The following is a 17,277-nucleotide window of genomic DNA, read 5'->3' as shown; positions in this document are numbered from 1 at the left end:
ACTTTTTAAAAACAAGCTTTTATTTAAATACATTAAAAAACTTTTTCTTTAAAACTTTTATTATGAACTTATAACGTCATTACACAATTTTATATTATATAAAAGCTTGTCGCGAGATTTGAGTGTACAGTTGCACTCATAAAAATCTGGTACAACTTTATCTTGTAATTCCAATATCTTGTAAACCTATCATTATTCCCATCCAGGATAAATTCATCCAGTTTAGAAGAGAAATGGGGTGTAAAAAAATCAGGGGGTGATAGTACTCCTAAAAATAGCAAAAAAAGTTCCTATAAATATAGGAAAATGCATATTAAGGGAGTTAGGGGCACTGAAAGGGTGAATTTAAAAAACGATTGTTTTGAAATTGCAGGTTTAAAAAACGAGATAAAATTTCGAAAAAAAATGCTCTGCCCTTACGTTTCAGGCCGTGTGGGGTAACTACTATACCACGGCATATAAATCACACGGCAGGCTAACTCTGCCCAGATCCCATTGTTTAAAATTTCTATAAAATTTCACCTTGAAAACACCATTATGGGTGCCGAGTCAGGGCCGGATTAAAACGTATCAAAAAAATTCCCAGAAAATAAACTATTGATAGACAGGGTCGTATTAAAAAAATGCTGTAATTGGCTGAAACTGAATTTTATTTACACAATACTTTGATCTAAACAAATGAATCGGTAACCGCGCATACTCCTCAAAAAGTAAAAATGAAAAAAACAATTAAACATTTAACTTTAGAGAATAGACAATTAAAATTAAAAAACATGCCAGGAGTTACAAACATGAATTAAAGAAATACCCAATAAATTATCTATTGAACAATCTAAAGAGGCTACGTACAAATTATGTCCATCAATGGACATAGCAAATTTTGTTAATATTCAAATTGCACAAATTAACAAATCAGCTAAAGGAAGAAAAGTAACTGATGGATTTAAATATAAATGTTTGGCTATATTTTTAAAAGCCAAGCCGGTAAAAAAATTTGAGCCGTCAAATTTGACAGCTGTCAAAAAAATCTCAAAGTTGTCCGATTTTGATAAAAATCGATATATTGGATGCTCCCTACCCCATAGTCGGTTTTCATTTTATTTGTCTCACATTTGAAGTGTCAAATTTGACAGCTGTCGTTTTTTTAAGTTCTCCTTTTTTATGAAAATTGATACACGTATTATTAGGATGCCCATAGGTAGTTATTTAAGAAAAAGAATTGAGTTTAAGTGTGTGGCACTGAGAAACCAGCATAACTTAAAAAGTAAAAAATAAATTTAAGAAAAAAACTTTTTAAAAACAAGCTTTTATTTAAATACATTAAAAAACTTTTATTATGAACTTATAACGTCATTACACAATTTTATATTATATAAAAGCTTGTCGCGAGATTTGAGTGTACAGTTGCACTCATAAAAATCTGGTACAACTTTATCTTGTAATTCCAATATCTTGTAAACCTATCATTATTCCCATCCAGGATAAATTCATCCAGTTTAGAAGAACATTTAAAAAACTTTGTGTCCGAATATTAAATACGGGTACTGAAAATTGCCAAAATGATCTGGCAAACATCTTATTAAAAACGGCAGACCTTATAAAAAACGAGACCTCTTTTCTTTTCTCTCTGAATTGTCATGAGCTATCCATAAAAATTAAAAATAGATACGGATAATCAGAAAAACATTAATTTAGAAATGAATCTTGTTTGTCATTTTGCAGGATACCTAATAATAAAAATTACTTTGAATGCCGTAGACAATGACTGAGTATTAAAACTAAAAGAATTTCGGACTTTCATTGTACTACTAAACTACAAAAACCAAATATATCACACAATAAACAAAAATAAAACTAAAAAAAACAAAATATATCACTAAAGAAAAGAATGAAATAAATTAAGCCGCACGCTACTGACTCAAAGCTGCCGTAACTGTATGTTGTCGATGACAAAGACTACGACTGACTACGACACTGGTTAATTTCTGTCGCTGGCACCCATAATGGCGGCGTGCGCAAGGGTATGCGCGTAGCGTTCCCGCCAAAGCGAGTCGGCCTGCCGTGTGATTTATATGCCGTGACGATACACCACTGAAATATTTCAAAAACGATTAATATTTTGTCACTCAGGTAATTTATTAGTAATTATTTGTAAAGTTTAATAATAAAACGTCAATAATTTAAATATTTTGTATTTGTTTAATATAAAAAACATTTAATTTTAAAACTCAACTCTTTTTTTATTAGTTTTCTACACATTATTTTGGTACACATTTTTACACATTCTTTACCGAGAATATTAAAAATGGGGTTTTTGGATGTATTACATAATATTTTTGTTTTTCTCTTACGTGATCTGGCGCAAAAGCCGCATCTTCGGTTTGAATTAGGTTGAATCTCTTTAGCAGGATTTATAGAAACTGTGCTTTTGGCAAGAAATCATTTTATTGCTGTTTTTACAGTTTTGTGAAACTTGTTACTATTTTATTTACTTCTTAGAACGTTTAGAAGTACTTAGGTACAAGTCCTTGTGATGAAGGATTGCTCTTCGCAGCTCTCGAAGCAAATTCGGCAGGAATTTTTTTTTTGGGGAATCCATCATCAGTATATTCCTTTTGCGCCATTTTCCAATAAATATACACACTAACTTACTACATCACAGTAAATACCAACACTAAACTGAATATAGAACTTGTTTACGTCTTCATACAAAGTCACCAACACAAAAAAAAACATGAATAGTGCGTGTAGGACTTCGAATCATTGCAGGCCGTGCGGGGTAACGGTGGTACCCCGGGCAGTAAATTTCAGTTTTTCGCCGAGAATAAAAAAATGATTTGGCTATTTTTGTTAACAAAGGGTTTTGTAATATATATTCTAGGATTACCTAATAGGAAAAAAGTGAGAAATAAAAATTGTAAAAGTTATTAAAGAAAAAACGCATCTGGGGTACCTAAAATACCCCGCACGGTCCCGGAAAGGTTAATCACGTGACTAAAAGTTTATTTAGTATGAACTGTAAGTATTCTATAGGTGCCCGGTGCGTAGAGGTACAGGAGACATCTCGTCTACCAATCTCAAGGTAGTGGGTTCGAATCCCACACCCGGCATTTCATCAGCCGACTATTTTTATTAACATAAAAATAGTTTGGGTACCTAGGTCGACTCAGCCTTAAATGAGTACTTGGGATTCACAATCCTGAGGTAATAATAGGCGGTTGAAGCGTAGTCCTAGCCACATTACCTTCCATGTATACCAAACGGCTCTAGTATGGCAAGCTGTACCTTGCTACTCCCAAGGCGTTAAACCATAGTATAAGGAAACTAGTAGTTTTACTCCTTGTCAAATCCTTTGTTCTTTTTCTGCCACTTTATATAACCTTGTTCTCGCCTCCGTAGCCGACGACGTAGCTGTATAGTCATGGTCTATTAACTAGGCAAAGTATAGACGTGGCACTCGCCATAGTTTCACAGATATGTATTTAGGAAAATATGAGTTCACAATAAAATAAAGTAAAAAAAATGGCCATCGAGTAAAAACTTGCTTGAAAACAGAATATTTTCACATTTCGTGTAAGATAACAATTCTTCTGTATCTGAAAAATTTCTGATGGGAAGAAATGCGGAAAAAATATATAATGACATATTTTTATATTATTATCTATTTCAGAGATTTTCTACGACTTTTTTTTTATTTAAAGCAAGTTTAATTTTCTGTAGATAACTGGATTCGACATAAAATTATGCTATAGTACACTGTCTTTATTTAAAGCACACTTCGGTGTTGCCAATCTATTTCTTATTTACTAAAACTTTGGTTAAAAACATTATATACGAAAAGGGGTAAAAAACTAGAGTGAATATAACTTTATTAATACTTTGCTATGTTTTTTTAAACATGAAGGATATCGGAATAAATTCGTGTAGAAAAATTTACTTTATCGTATACAGGATATTTTTTATGGCGTCACCAAAATCGTAATATTTAAAAAATGTTGTATCTCATTTTTTTTAAATGCAACACCTTGTATATTATTTTTCTTTCAGATGTAGAATTAAAAGGTGAACATTTTTGACAAGACAGACAAAGATCATATTAGGTGGCTTTGAAAAAAATTTACTGTTGAAAGAGCCATATGTAATATAATATTGCGAATATCTGCGACAGCGGTAAAAATTTAGAAATACTTTAAATTAATAAAAAAATGTTCACTTTTTAATTCTGCATCTGACAGAAAAATAATATACAGAATGTCGCATTTAAAAAAATTGAGATATACCATTTTAAATATTGCGATTTTGGTGACGCCATAAAAAAATACCCAATATAGAATAATGTATATAGAATGATGTAAAATAATAAAAAAAATCAAACTAACTTTACCATAACTTTTTTTGTGACACCCTGTATATAACAAAATATTTTAAGATACACCCCTTTATAAACCTTGAAACATATGAATAAAACTTTTTTCACATCTTCGACAACGACGACAATATTGGACTTCCTCGCACTAATGGGCCACCCTGTATATTTACGGTGGTTTAAAGCTAGGTGTGGCACTTTTCTTCCCTCAAATATAAACTCAATATTTTGTCTATAATATTTTGAAAATATTGTTATATATTATGACCACTTATAATAAAAAATAAATAAAAAAAACATGAAAAAATACAGTCCACTAAATTTATAAGAGATTATGCTATTATAAAATTCTTTCAATTAAAAAATATGAATAATTTGCGGAGACTTTAGATGTACAAAATATTTACTCTAAAATTGTTTCAAAAACCAATTTATATAAATTACCTCGTAAATTATTATTGAAATGAAAATTTTATGGAAAATCCCCTGACCAAAAAATATTTTCATGTGCATATTTGAGACAACCTGTATATCTAAAAAACTATTTTTAAAATCTGCACATATGCTAAAAAAAATAATAACATTTAATTAATTACATAATATCTCAGGTTCTAAAATAAACAAATATAATTAAATGTTAACTGATAATTACTATCAGCTTGCCGATTTACATCCGATGGAAATCTAAAAGACTCAAAGAACAATTTTTGAATTATTTCCACAATTAATAGCAGCGCATAGTAAGGCACTCATTTTTTGTCAATCCGTCCCTGTGCTCGGACGCAACGCTCGAACCTCACAGCTCGACGGACCGAATTCAACTGAAACGCTTTGCAACCTGCCAGCTTGCAAAAACTGGCAGAAAATATTTGCGAGAGTGCAACTACTCTTTTCCTAACTATGGTTAAACGCTATTATACGGGAGCTATTATTATTAACTGTAACTATTGTGTATTTGTTTTGTCTACCTCTCCAATGGGCACTTACCCTAGTATCCTACAGGCAGAAATCTACGCTATCGAGAGATGCGTACAACTTATCTTAGATAGGAACTATCGGAAACAAGAAATAGCCATCTTATCTGATAGTCAAGCAGCGTTAAAGGCGATCAACTCAGTATCAATCAATTCGAAATTGGTCAAAGAATACATAGAGAAACTGAACAAATTAGGCAAAGAAAACAAAGTCCTCCTACACTGGGTGCCTGCTCACCAAGGGATAAAAGGCAATGAAAAAGCAAATAATCTAGGTAGAAAAGGAGCGAACACTCCACTAACTGGACCAGAACCGTTCTGCTTTCCAAGTGGTAACCAACTCAAGGAGGAACTCAAGAACTTGGAAGATTCCATCCGCAACCTGGAATGGAAATCTTGCAATGGTCTAGGACACTCGAAGAAGTTTCTGAGGGCTTATGATCAATAAAAATCACAGATCTTCCTAGGTCTGAGTAAGAACAATCTTCGGATTGTCACGGGGTTTTAACAGGACACTGTCTCCTCAATGAACACCTCAGTAGATTGAAACTAAGAAGAAACGGCGAATGCAGATTCTGTGGGGAAGATGGTGAAACACCAGTACACCTCATCACTGAGTGCGCCGAGACGACAACCATTCGTGCCATGAATTTTGGTACGACTGATATTGGAGATGGAGAACTACCCTCTATAAAACCGTCCCAGATACTGGCTTTTGTCAAAGCCCTGGGACTGTATGATGAGTTATGATTCAAGAAAGGGGGACACAATGGATCTGTAAGGTCGAAGTGATTAACCCCCCTCCCACTCATTCTAAATTCTAAAAAATTTGTCTACCTCTTTCCTTTATGTTGATACTATATTAATAAAATTAACAGAATTTATATTAATTTTAGGTGTTTTATAAGCTGGCAGAAATTTATCCAGATTTCCGAAAAAAAATTGTTGCACTTAGTGGTGATTTTGCTGAAGAAGATCTAGGATTGTCTGAAGAATCTAGACAAATTATATACGATAATGTATGTATGTGGAATGAACTTAGGCCTATACGAACAGGGTGTCCCATTTTCGTGAGTTTTACGGTGTTTCTCGTTTATGAGTAAAGATACAAAGATGCGGGGGAAAAAGTTTGGATCATATTTCAAGAACGAGAGTTGTCAATAAAAGAACTAGTTACGCCACTGAATTCTACGTAAAAAATCTACTAACTCTGCTTAATTTTTACTTGTTCGATATGTTATAAGATACCCGAGATACGAGGGGAGTAGAAAAATGCAATAATTTCAAATTAACCCTGTATTTCAGAGAACAAATCTTCGGATTGTCACGGGATTTTTAACAGGCCACTGTCTTCTTAATGAACAACTCAGTAGATTGAAGCTAAGAAACAATGGCGAATGTAGATTCTGTGGGAAAATGGGACACCCTGTACATATTTTTTTAAAGAAAAAATTAAAAATTTACAAATATCAGGAGAAAAAAATATTTCTGTTTACTATTATTATTATTAACAAAATTCAATCTATACCATTTTATTTAACACAATATAATTCATAGTGCAGTGGAAATATACTTTTTCAGACAACTGGTTTAAATTAAACCGGTATAATAATAATAATTTGGGATTTTTGATGGAACTTTTTGATCAGATTTCATTAGAATGAATGATATTCATAAAGAAGAAATAAAAAAAGAATATATAGAGTGACACAAAAACACATTTTTGAACCAAACTCGTATATTTTGTATTTTAATTTTATTGGGTATCGAATAATTATGTATACTGGATGCGTCTGTAAAGTGGCTCACCCCTATAACTTTTTTATTTTTTCAGATAAAAAATTGAGATTTGGTATGTTAGTGTATGACATAAATTAGGACTGATTGATATATTCAATTGTTTTCGGTCACTTCCTTTTTCACCGGATATAAATACCGTATGGTCGAGAAAAAACGGCGTCAGCGATGGCTATGAAATGAAGATCGCTGTCAATTTATATGTAAATTTATATGGGAAATGTCATCGACCGTCATTTCCCGGCCAACTGGACGCCATTTTTTTTCGATCATACGGTACATACTTTATTCAATAGAAACAACTTTGAATAGAATGACATATTATATGTGAACTTTTGACTTTTTCGAATATGAAATTGATTGATATTATTTGAAATTGCCACATGAGATTCATATCGACAATTTGACTCGAATTACCAAGTGTGTGGTACCAAATTATTCGTAAAAATTGCTTTTTCCAAATATGCTAATGAACTACCCTCGTTCAATTTGAAAAAATTGAGATGTGATTAAAAATACGATTTGGTCATCTTTGAACTGGCCAGGACGAGACACTAAAAACATTAGACCATCAAATCTATTTTTCCAAGGCTCCTTGATTAAAAATTGGTGTTTTTAACACAACCATGGCACTCTAGATAGAAATTTAAAATATGTTCAATTTTATTTTAAACGAAACTGTCAAAATTTGATATATGATATGTTATTCTATTCGGAGTGTCATTTTCTATCGAATAAAGTAAAAAAATACCGAGTGTTCCGTTTAAAAATCAAAAGTTATAGTCATTTCCGGCGAAACAGGAAGTGACCGGAACGAACTGAATACGTCAATCGTTCCTGATTTATATCTTATACATATACAGCAAATCTCGTTATTTTATCTGAAAAAATAAAAAAGTTATAGAGGTGAAAAACACTATTATAGCACTTTATTTTATCAATTTAGGTAAACATTATATACCATGCAGCTGCAACCATACGATTCGATGAGAAAATCAAGACGGCTGTGGATATAAACATTAAAGGAACAAGAGAAATCATTAGGATCGCAAAACGCTGTAAAAATTTTGATGTGTTCACGTATATAAGCACGGCATATTCAAACTGCCATATGAAACGAATAGGCGAACAACTCTATCAACCTGTCATGGATCCAGATTTACTAATTCAGGTCACTGATAAAACTCCAGAGCCAATTTTAGCTAGAATAACACCAGGGTAAGTTTTTTTAATTTTACCTAAGTAAATAAAAGGAATTATATCCCCTTTCTTGAGTTATAACTCGGCATACAGTCTCAAGGCTTCGACAAAAGCCAGGACGGTTTTGTAGATGTTAGTTTTTCGATACTAGTTGTACACACATGGCCAAAATTACTGCATATATCATTTAAAAATATACGGAAAGGAATTTAAAGAATCTTTTTTTATACATAGCTTTGATAATCTGTAATAAAATTTTTTTGTTAAAATGGATATGGTAAACAATATTATTACAAATTCTTGCACATTTCGATTTGTGGTCTCTTGCGTTTCAGAAGAAATTTGACCATTGTTTTGGCCTTAAAATGCCTAGAAACATTATTTCACAGTTTAATAGAGTCAGAATTGTAACACTGTCTCAACAGGGCTACCGGCAAGTTGCAATACCTGAAATTGTAGGAGTTAACCAAAGCGATGTTGTGCAAATATTAAAAAAAATCAGAGAGATATACGAGGTTACAGACCGGCCTGGAAGAGGTAGAAAGAGAGTTACTACTGCTGTGCAAGACCGTCAAATATCCCTAATTGCACGACGCAATCCCCTGCTTTCTAGTACTGCTATTAAAAATGAGTTAGCTCGCATTGAAGGAGTAAATGTTTCAAGAAAGACCATAGCAAGAAGACTCCATGACAGAGGATTACAATTAAGAAGGCCTCTACGTGTTCCGAAGCTTAATTTACAGCAAAAATTACGCGACTACAATGGGCTGAGGAGATGAGAGAAAATGGACCTAATTGGAATTTCGTCATGTTTAGTGATGAAACACGAATAGGCCTAGTGTTAGACTCGCGACGAACTTTGATCTGGAGAGCATCTGGAAGACGAGCACGCATGAATGCAGCTCAACCCCGTGATCCGTTTCAAGAGGGAAGCATTATGGCATGGGCAGGTATAATGCACGGAGCTCGAACTCCTCTTGATTTTATTGATGGCACAATGACAGGTGCCTCATATCTTAGAGACGTGTTAGAGCCTATTGTGCGTCCATTTCGAGGGGCAGTCGGGGATGAATTTGCTTACATGGACGATAATGCTCTTCCCCATCGCATTTTAGCGGTTCGCGAATTTTGTGAGGAAGAGGGTATAAGAAAACTGTGGTGCCCACCGATATCTCCAGGTATGAATGTGATCGAGCATGCTTGGGACATGCTAAAACGCCATATTGCCAAAAGGAATGATCCCCCGTACCTTAAATGAATTGAAAATTGCTGCGCGCGAAACATGGGAAGCCATTCCTCAACATCTTCTGGACAACTTAATTGAGAGCATGCCAAGTCGTCTCACAACTTGCATTGAGGCTCGAGGAGGCAATACAGACTATTAGTTGTGAGAAATAATTAAAATTGTTTTCAATATTTTCCGTTTAAAATGAAATTTGTTTTTGTTGATTTTCACTCATTATGAAATAAAATTATAATAGCAGCCTAGTTCCACTTAGATTTTTAATTTTATATTAGTTAGTCGTCTAGTAAGCCAATATGTCCAAGAATATCAAAAGAACCATATTAGGTCCAAAACAAAATAAAATTATCATTATATGCAATAATTTTGGCCATGTGGATACTAAAGTTTATAGTACTCAGTGATGAGATGTTTAGCTAGCTAGTTAAAATTATATATAATAGCTCTAAAAGTCTAAAAGGATGATGGCTTGATTGGTTATCTTTCTCCATTTGTTTCTGTCTTTCGCCTTAATTCTCCACCCATCCACTCTTACCCTTCTCAAGTTCTCTTCTACATCCCTTTTCCATCTGATTCTCGGTTTACCCCTCCTTCCCTTTCCACCTATTTCACGGTTCATTATCATACTAGGAATTCTTGCTTCAGCCATTCTGTCAATGTGTCCCAGCCATCTCAGTCTTTGTGCTCTTGCTACTCCCGTTATACTCGGTGACCGATAAAGTTGCTTTAATTCTCCATTTGTTCTTCTGGTCCATATGTTGTCTATCTTCTTTCCTCCAAAAATCTTCCTCAGTATTTTTCTTTCCCAAATCTATAGTCTCGAACTTTCCGTTGCATTGAACGTCCACGTTTCCCATGCATATAGCACTATTGGTCGTATCCAAAGACATTATTAAGATAGACCGAACATCTCATTCATAAATACTCGTTGGATTGTTCTAATGGCCAGTGGCGTATCGTTTTTTGGAAGGAATTTAATTAGTAAAGTAAAAGTAAAGTAATTAGTAAAATTTTTACTCCATATTAATATACTACATTAACACTTTTTCGTCAGATGAGTTTTGTTATAAGGTCTAATATAATAATATAATTAATATCCCATATATACTTATGTTGAAACGTTAGTAGGTAGTTTTCGAAAATCGCTCCAACGTCGATTTTCAATTTAAACTTTCAGTTACTTCTATATAAACTTTCAGTTACTTTTGAATATTTACAGGGTGACTCAAGTTTCTGAAACAGTTCTATATTAGGTTTGTGGTTGGTGACTTTTCTTTCAATTCTTTTCAGAATATGGAGGCAATGGTAAAGCACATTTTAGACATTTTTGTAAACATAGGTGGCCCGAAACATATTTTCAAACTAAAGTTGTAGATTTGCCATTAAATTTCCATTCCAGAAATACCTAGGGTTGCCACCTGTCCTTTTTTGAAAAGGACAGTCCTTTCGACTTTTTTTGACTTAAAAAGTAATTTTTATATACGTATTTTGCCTGAGAAAATTACCTACAGCAAACAGAAATATTTTTCTTACTTTTCGTCCAAATTTAATTAGAGATGTTATAAAACTTATAAATAATTTATTCTTGTTTAGAATAGGCAACATTATTTAGAACTTCCCGTTTAATCTCAAATGATAGTTTAGGTTTTAGTTTTACCTTTATTGATCTTAAAAAGAACTTTTCAAAATTAGTAATTAGTAACGATTTAGTTAGTTCGCAATCGATAGCTTCCTGTGAAGTACTGTGTAATAGTTGTTTAATCTTGTATTATTAATAACTTCCTATACCTAAAATGAATATTTAATGAGAAAATTGTGTTTTTTTGAAAATATAAGACAAGATTTGACTTTCGGTCTTCTTCTTGTAGTACGATGGCTCTGATACGAGGCAATTATCTTTTAGTCTCTCAATAGAAGGCATTTATCATTAAAAGTATCAAATCTGTGTGCTACAGTATGGGATTTCTGTCGCATAATATTGAATATTACGTTTATTTACAAACCCATTACTTTTAAAGGTAGCTTCATCAGACAATCAAATTTTAGTTAAATGTCTGAATCTTCATGAACTGTATTATGTATTGCGGTTTGAATCACCCTGTATGTTGATAAAAATATTTTGAAAATGTGCGTTACAATGGCCCCCATCTTATGTAAAAAATTCAAATAAAAATCACAAACCAAAAAGGTAATAGGTAAAAAGCTTTTTTGGAGGCCTGGGTCACTCTGTATATAGGTCCCATTCTAAAAAAAGGTAAACACACCGTACAAATAACTCTAGGAAGAGGTATTTTTACGGTGGTAAAAAATTGTCTAAACAAGGCCGAAGGGGCAGATAAAGCAGTAAAATGTAAAAAAGGGCGGGTAAACACCTTTGTTTATTTGTTGAGCAAAATTCCCTTAGAATATCGTATATAATGACCAAAATATGACGCAATTTTAAGAAAAAAAAATGTCAATTTCTGGCTTAAAATAAAGTTTCAAATGAAACGTTTATATTCAAATTTGTTATGATCTACAACAGTTAGGTAGTAATTGAGATGAATTATAATTCAATTACCGGCTACTACGTTCTTGTTTTCATAGATCAAAATTCAACAAATATAATTAGAAATTATTTTAATTGTAAGGGGCTCCCTTGTGGGACGCCTATGTACAATTACGGCAGAAATTTGTACCTACCTGGAAAAGACAAATTCGGGTAATTTGAGCTTATTTTTCCACACACTTGACACTGTCGTACCATATTGAAAATTCCCAGATTCAAAAGTACGTTAAACAAAAGCAAAAACTACTGAAAACACTGAAAAGTTCACTTCAGACTTGATTCCGACTTCAAACACACCGTAAGCTAAACTTAGTACGCTATAACGGACCAAGGGCCGTCGCGAGGGGTGGTGGGACGGACGGCTCATTTTCATTCTGGAAGACTAGCAGCGACGTTGCCAATAGTTCTAGACGTTTCAGCACATTAGACAGTAAACATGTCCTTTAATAGTAACGCATATATCCTCTGGTTAATCACGCATGCTTCTTTAAAAATAAACTATTAATTTAATTAAGAAATTGAGATTTATTGATATCCGGTGAAGGTTTTAAAGTCACCTTTTCTGCAAATCAAACTAAGTAGATAGGCGCAAATTTGAAATGTGTGCCTTCTCTATCTCAGTTGGTTTTTACGGTACGTAGTCAACCTCCCATTGTTTGATCGGGTTAAAATGCACAATGTGATATCTGTTCTTCCTAAATCTATGGTCGTATCATTGTTTGGTATATTCAAGGTGTATTCTGATTTTTAAACTTCTAGAGATGTTCTTACTCTTAATAATTTTCTGTAATGCCCTAACACATCTATTTTCTGCCATTATTCTTGCCATAATTTCTTGAGTTACATTTGGAATCCTTAGAAATACGGCTCCTAGATATGTGGATGTATCTACTTCCTCAAACTTTATCGTTCCCTCTCTCAGAATTTATTTGTAGACATTTTCCCTTCTCAAAATCCCTATTTGACCACTCCACAAATTTCGTTTTCTTCCCATTAAACACTAAGCCTACTTTTTGCGATTGATTTTCTAGTCTTTTGGTCACCGATATCAGCTCTTTCCGATCCCTTCCTAAGTTAACTAAATGATCGGCAAAGGCTAGTTAAAATTACTCTTAAAAAAAAACTTAACACATTTATTTATAGTAACATTAGTTCCCTATTTTTTGATTCATCAACCAAACTAGAATATTGAATGACGATAACAGTATAAACATGGACTATGCTATTAAAAATTAAATTAATAATAATTATTCTTCGATATTAATCAATTTTATTTATATTTCTTTAGACTTTTGGGACCTTTACCTAACACCTATGCTTTCACCAAACAAATTGCTGAGCATGTAGTCGGACAAGAGGCTTTAGGTATACCTGCCTGTGTATATCGACCATCTATAGGTAATTATACATTAAAAAATTAAATTCCATTATTTTTATGTGACATATTAAAATGTACGAAATAATTACAAAATGTTGAATAACAAAAATTTAGAAAAGTAGCTATACAAGTTCAGTTTCTTCTTAAAGTTTGGACTGCGTAGAAAAAAACTGTATGTACATGGTTTCCTTTAGTTACAGTTCTTCAAATATAAGATATTTTTTCCAGAGTAATATATCCTTATAAAAACTTTTCACAATGTATAATATCTAAAGTAGTCTTTGATATTGACTGGCTTGAAATGATTTTGTAGTGATTGCTTCAGTAAAGGAACCTATACGATCATGGATAGATAATATATATGGCCCAGTAGGTCTGATCCAAGGTGCTGTAATCGGATTACTACATATAATGATCGGTAATCCAGAAGGCAGGGCAGATTTAGTCCCAGTAGATTACGTTATCAACAGTTGTATAGCTTCATCATATAAAACAGCCCAGGACAGGTAACATTTTTTTATTTTTTTTTGTAAGTTTTCAAGGCTCTTAGAAAGATAGTAAACAAAGGTGTAAAATTATAAAAATGTCAGTGTTTGTTGGAAATTTTATGTAGATTTAGACTGGATTGTTCGAACATTTGTTTTCGAACGATTTTTCATGGTAGCTAATAATATTACCTACAAGTCATACAGAACTGGTAAGGTCAAAATAGCATATGTTTTCGTATTCTACGCCTTTTAATTAGTAAATAACAGTAGTTTTATCAAAATCAGTGACCTGACCAAAATCGACAAATTTTATGTAATGGAAAAAAGTCGAAAAATGTATAATTTTTAGCTAAGTTTTCAAGGCTCTTAGAAAAATAGTAAACATGGTTGTAAAATTATGAAAATTCCAGTATTTGTAGGAAATTTTATGTAGATTTAGAATATATAAGTACTTAATAGCTGAAGTGTTCTGTAAATAATAGTATCTCTATTTTTTTTAGGTCCTTATCTGACATACCAGTGTTCAATTATACTACATCCGACACAAATGCTCTATTATGGAAACATCTGGTACTGTGTACTTACCAAGGATGGAAAGTAGGCTCGGAAAAACTCTTGTGGAAATACTTTTTCAGGTTTACCAATAACAAGTACATATTTCGGACACTGCATTTCCTGTTAGAGATCATACCAGCACATATAATTGATTTCACGGCTGTCAGAGCGGGCAAAAAAGCAATGTAAGTAGTGTTAAGTATCATAATTTTAGTGTTTTAGTATTGTTCTTATACAGGGTGAATTTGAAATCGAATTTCTCGTGTCAAAAAATACCCGGGCACCAATTTTCATCTAAATATTGACTACTATAGTTCAGAAATTATTTGGAAAAAACCGAAATAAAAAATGAAACTTCGAGACCCTGTATATCCAAAAAGAAGCATTTTTTACTTATTTTTACTTACTTTACACCCTGTATATTGTAAAAAATGTCTATACCTATTGTGGCGGATTCATCTCTCCAAAAAAATCCTTTATGGGTATTTCGCCACTGCACTGCAAGAAAATCTACAAAATAAAATAGTTATTTTTTGTTAACACTTCTGCGTTAAACCTAAACGGACACTGCTTGTCAGATGGTAATTGTCAATTTTGAAGTTTAACTTGATATAATGTCATTTTAACAGAACGTCAACGGTTTCTTGCAGACGTACCTGTTAAATAAGTAAAGTGTTCTCGAATAGTTGAATTTAAATAGTTTTTTTCTTTATTCTTTGTATTTTCTTTTGCTTCCGACGACGCGACGGAAAGAGATAAACTTTCCGAAACGTTAAGTATTTTTTTCTTTGTTAGGCAAATTTGTATAACTGTAAACATAACTTCTGACAAGCAGTGTCCGTTTCGGTTTAACGCAGAAGTGTTTACAAAAAATAACTATTTTATTTTGTACATTTTCTTGCAGTGCAGTGGCGAAGTACTCATAAAGGATTTTTTTGGAATAAAATCTGTATATGGAATACCATGTATACAGGGTTGTTCACCACATACGACACGGAGTATTGTAGCTAAACGATTAGATTTTTACAAATTGTAAGTTTTGGGTTCGTTGAAGGACTATTAGAGCTACAATTTAAAAATATTTTTACTTTAGATACAAGAGTGTCCCAAATAAATAAAAAATATCAAAGTTGTATTTTTTAAATGGGACACCCTGTATATTATTGCATTTTACTTTCTGATTAAAATAAAGGTAAATTTGATTAAGGTTTATTACACTTAAACCTTACGGTTTTTGAAATATTTTCATATTTGTATAATTGCAGTATAAATTTTAGGTTTCATTTCTCCGAGGGTATCAAAGTTTTTTAATACTAAATATTTACTGAAGTTTATTTATTGATCAGTTATTGTGTTGCAATAATAAAAATTATATTACCTTTTATACAGGTCTAAAAATTTATTTTAAATAATTACTAATTTTAAACGGCAATAACTTGTTTAATTTAAATGGAATACCCTGTATATTTTATGAGAATCAGATGCACAATTTAATTGTCTATCAAATTGTGTTATACCACTTTTTACCTATCCCTTCAAGTTTTCGTAGAAAATGCATTTACTTATAATTTAGACCTCATTTATCAATATGCCCATGAAATATTGACATTTCAGATCGTTTTTAAAACAACAAATGTACCAAATGTACAATCTAGTAATATTATCGTTTTTAGTAAAACGATGATATTACAAGCCCATTTGTATGCAAAAAGAAAACTATTTAAATCTTTATAAAAGAGTATACCATTAATTAAATATACCACCAGTATTTCCGCCCAAATACTAATTAATTACATACTTAATTGTGTTCGTTAATAAATTATTCTAAATAAATGTGGATTTGAATCAGAAATCAATGTAATAATAAGTTATGTAAATGAACGTCTCTGTTGTTATAAATAAGCATTTGTCAAAAAATGAAATATCATTAGATGTTAGTTTTTTTTACCACACTGTCTAATACAAATAAATAATTCAGTTTTTTAGTATTTGGAGGAATTATTATTAATTAACGCAAACAGACAATTAATTTAGTTTGAATACTGGAATCATATTAACTGATCCTCTATAACAAATATTTAAACAGTTTTTTTTTATTTTTTAAGTAACAAAGTTTTATACAAACAAACGAACTATATTAATAGTGTTAGTATCTGTACTCTTTAAAAATTTGGTACATCTTTAAAAATAATCTAAAATGTCAGTATTCCATGGGTATATTGATAAATGAGTTCTAAATTACAAGAAAATGCATTTTCTACGAAAGCTTAAAGAGATAGGTAAAAAATGGCATAATACAATTTGATAGACAATTAAATTGTGCATCTGATTCTCATAAAATATACAGGGTGTTCCATTTAAATTAAACAAGTTATTTCCGTTTAAAGCTAATAATTATTTAAAATAAATATTTAGACACTCTGTATAAGGTAGTAAAATTTTTATAATTGCAACACAATAACTGATCAATAAATAAACTTCAGCAAATATTTAGTATTAAAAACTTTGATACCCTCGGAGAAATGAAGCCTTAAAATTTATACTGCAATTTCACAAAATTGAAAATATTTCAAAAACGATAAGGTTTAGGTGTAATAAACCTTAATCAAATTTACCTTTATTTTAATCGTAGAAACTAAAAATGTAATAATATACTGGGTGTTCCGTTTAAAAAAATACAACTTTGATATTTTTTATTTATTTGGGACACTCTGTAACTTGTAAAAAT

The 17,277-nt window shown here is 31.9% G+C and overlaps 1 protein-coding gene across 1 annotated transcript in view; it reads left to right on the top strand.

The window, feature by feature from the left end:
- Positions 1 to 17,277, top strand: part of LOC115882577 (fatty acyl-CoA reductase wat-like) — a 36,421-nt gene that overhangs the window by 12,390 nt on the left and 6,754 nt on the right. Inside the window, exons 4-8 of the mRNA XM_030900766.1 lie at positions 6,237 to 6,359; positions 8,084 to 8,355; positions 13,417 to 13,526; positions 13,820 to 14,012; positions 14,495 to 14,734. Coding sequence (XP_030756626.1) covers positions 6,237 to 6,359; positions 8,084 to 8,355; positions 13,417 to 13,526; positions 13,820 to 14,012; positions 14,495 to 14,734 — 938 coding nt within the window. The remainder of the gene's footprint in view (positions 1 to 6,236; positions 6,360 to 8,083; positions 8,356 to 13,416; positions 13,527 to 13,819; positions 14,013 to 14,494; positions 14,735 to 17,277) is intronic.

The sequence above is a fragment of the Sitophilus oryzae genome, unplaced genomic scaffold (genome assembly GCF_002938485.1).
Source record: "Sitophilus oryzae breed Bouriz unplaced genomic scaffold, Soryzae_2.0 scaffold_1789_pilon_pilon, whole genome shotgun sequence".
In the NCBI taxonomy this organism is placed as follows: domain Eukaryota; kingdom Metazoa; phylum Arthropoda; class Insecta; order Coleoptera; family Curculionidae; genus Sitophilus; species Sitophilus oryzae.
Note: the sequence above shows the minus strand (reverse complement) of the source record. Positions and strands in the feature narration are given on the sequence as shown.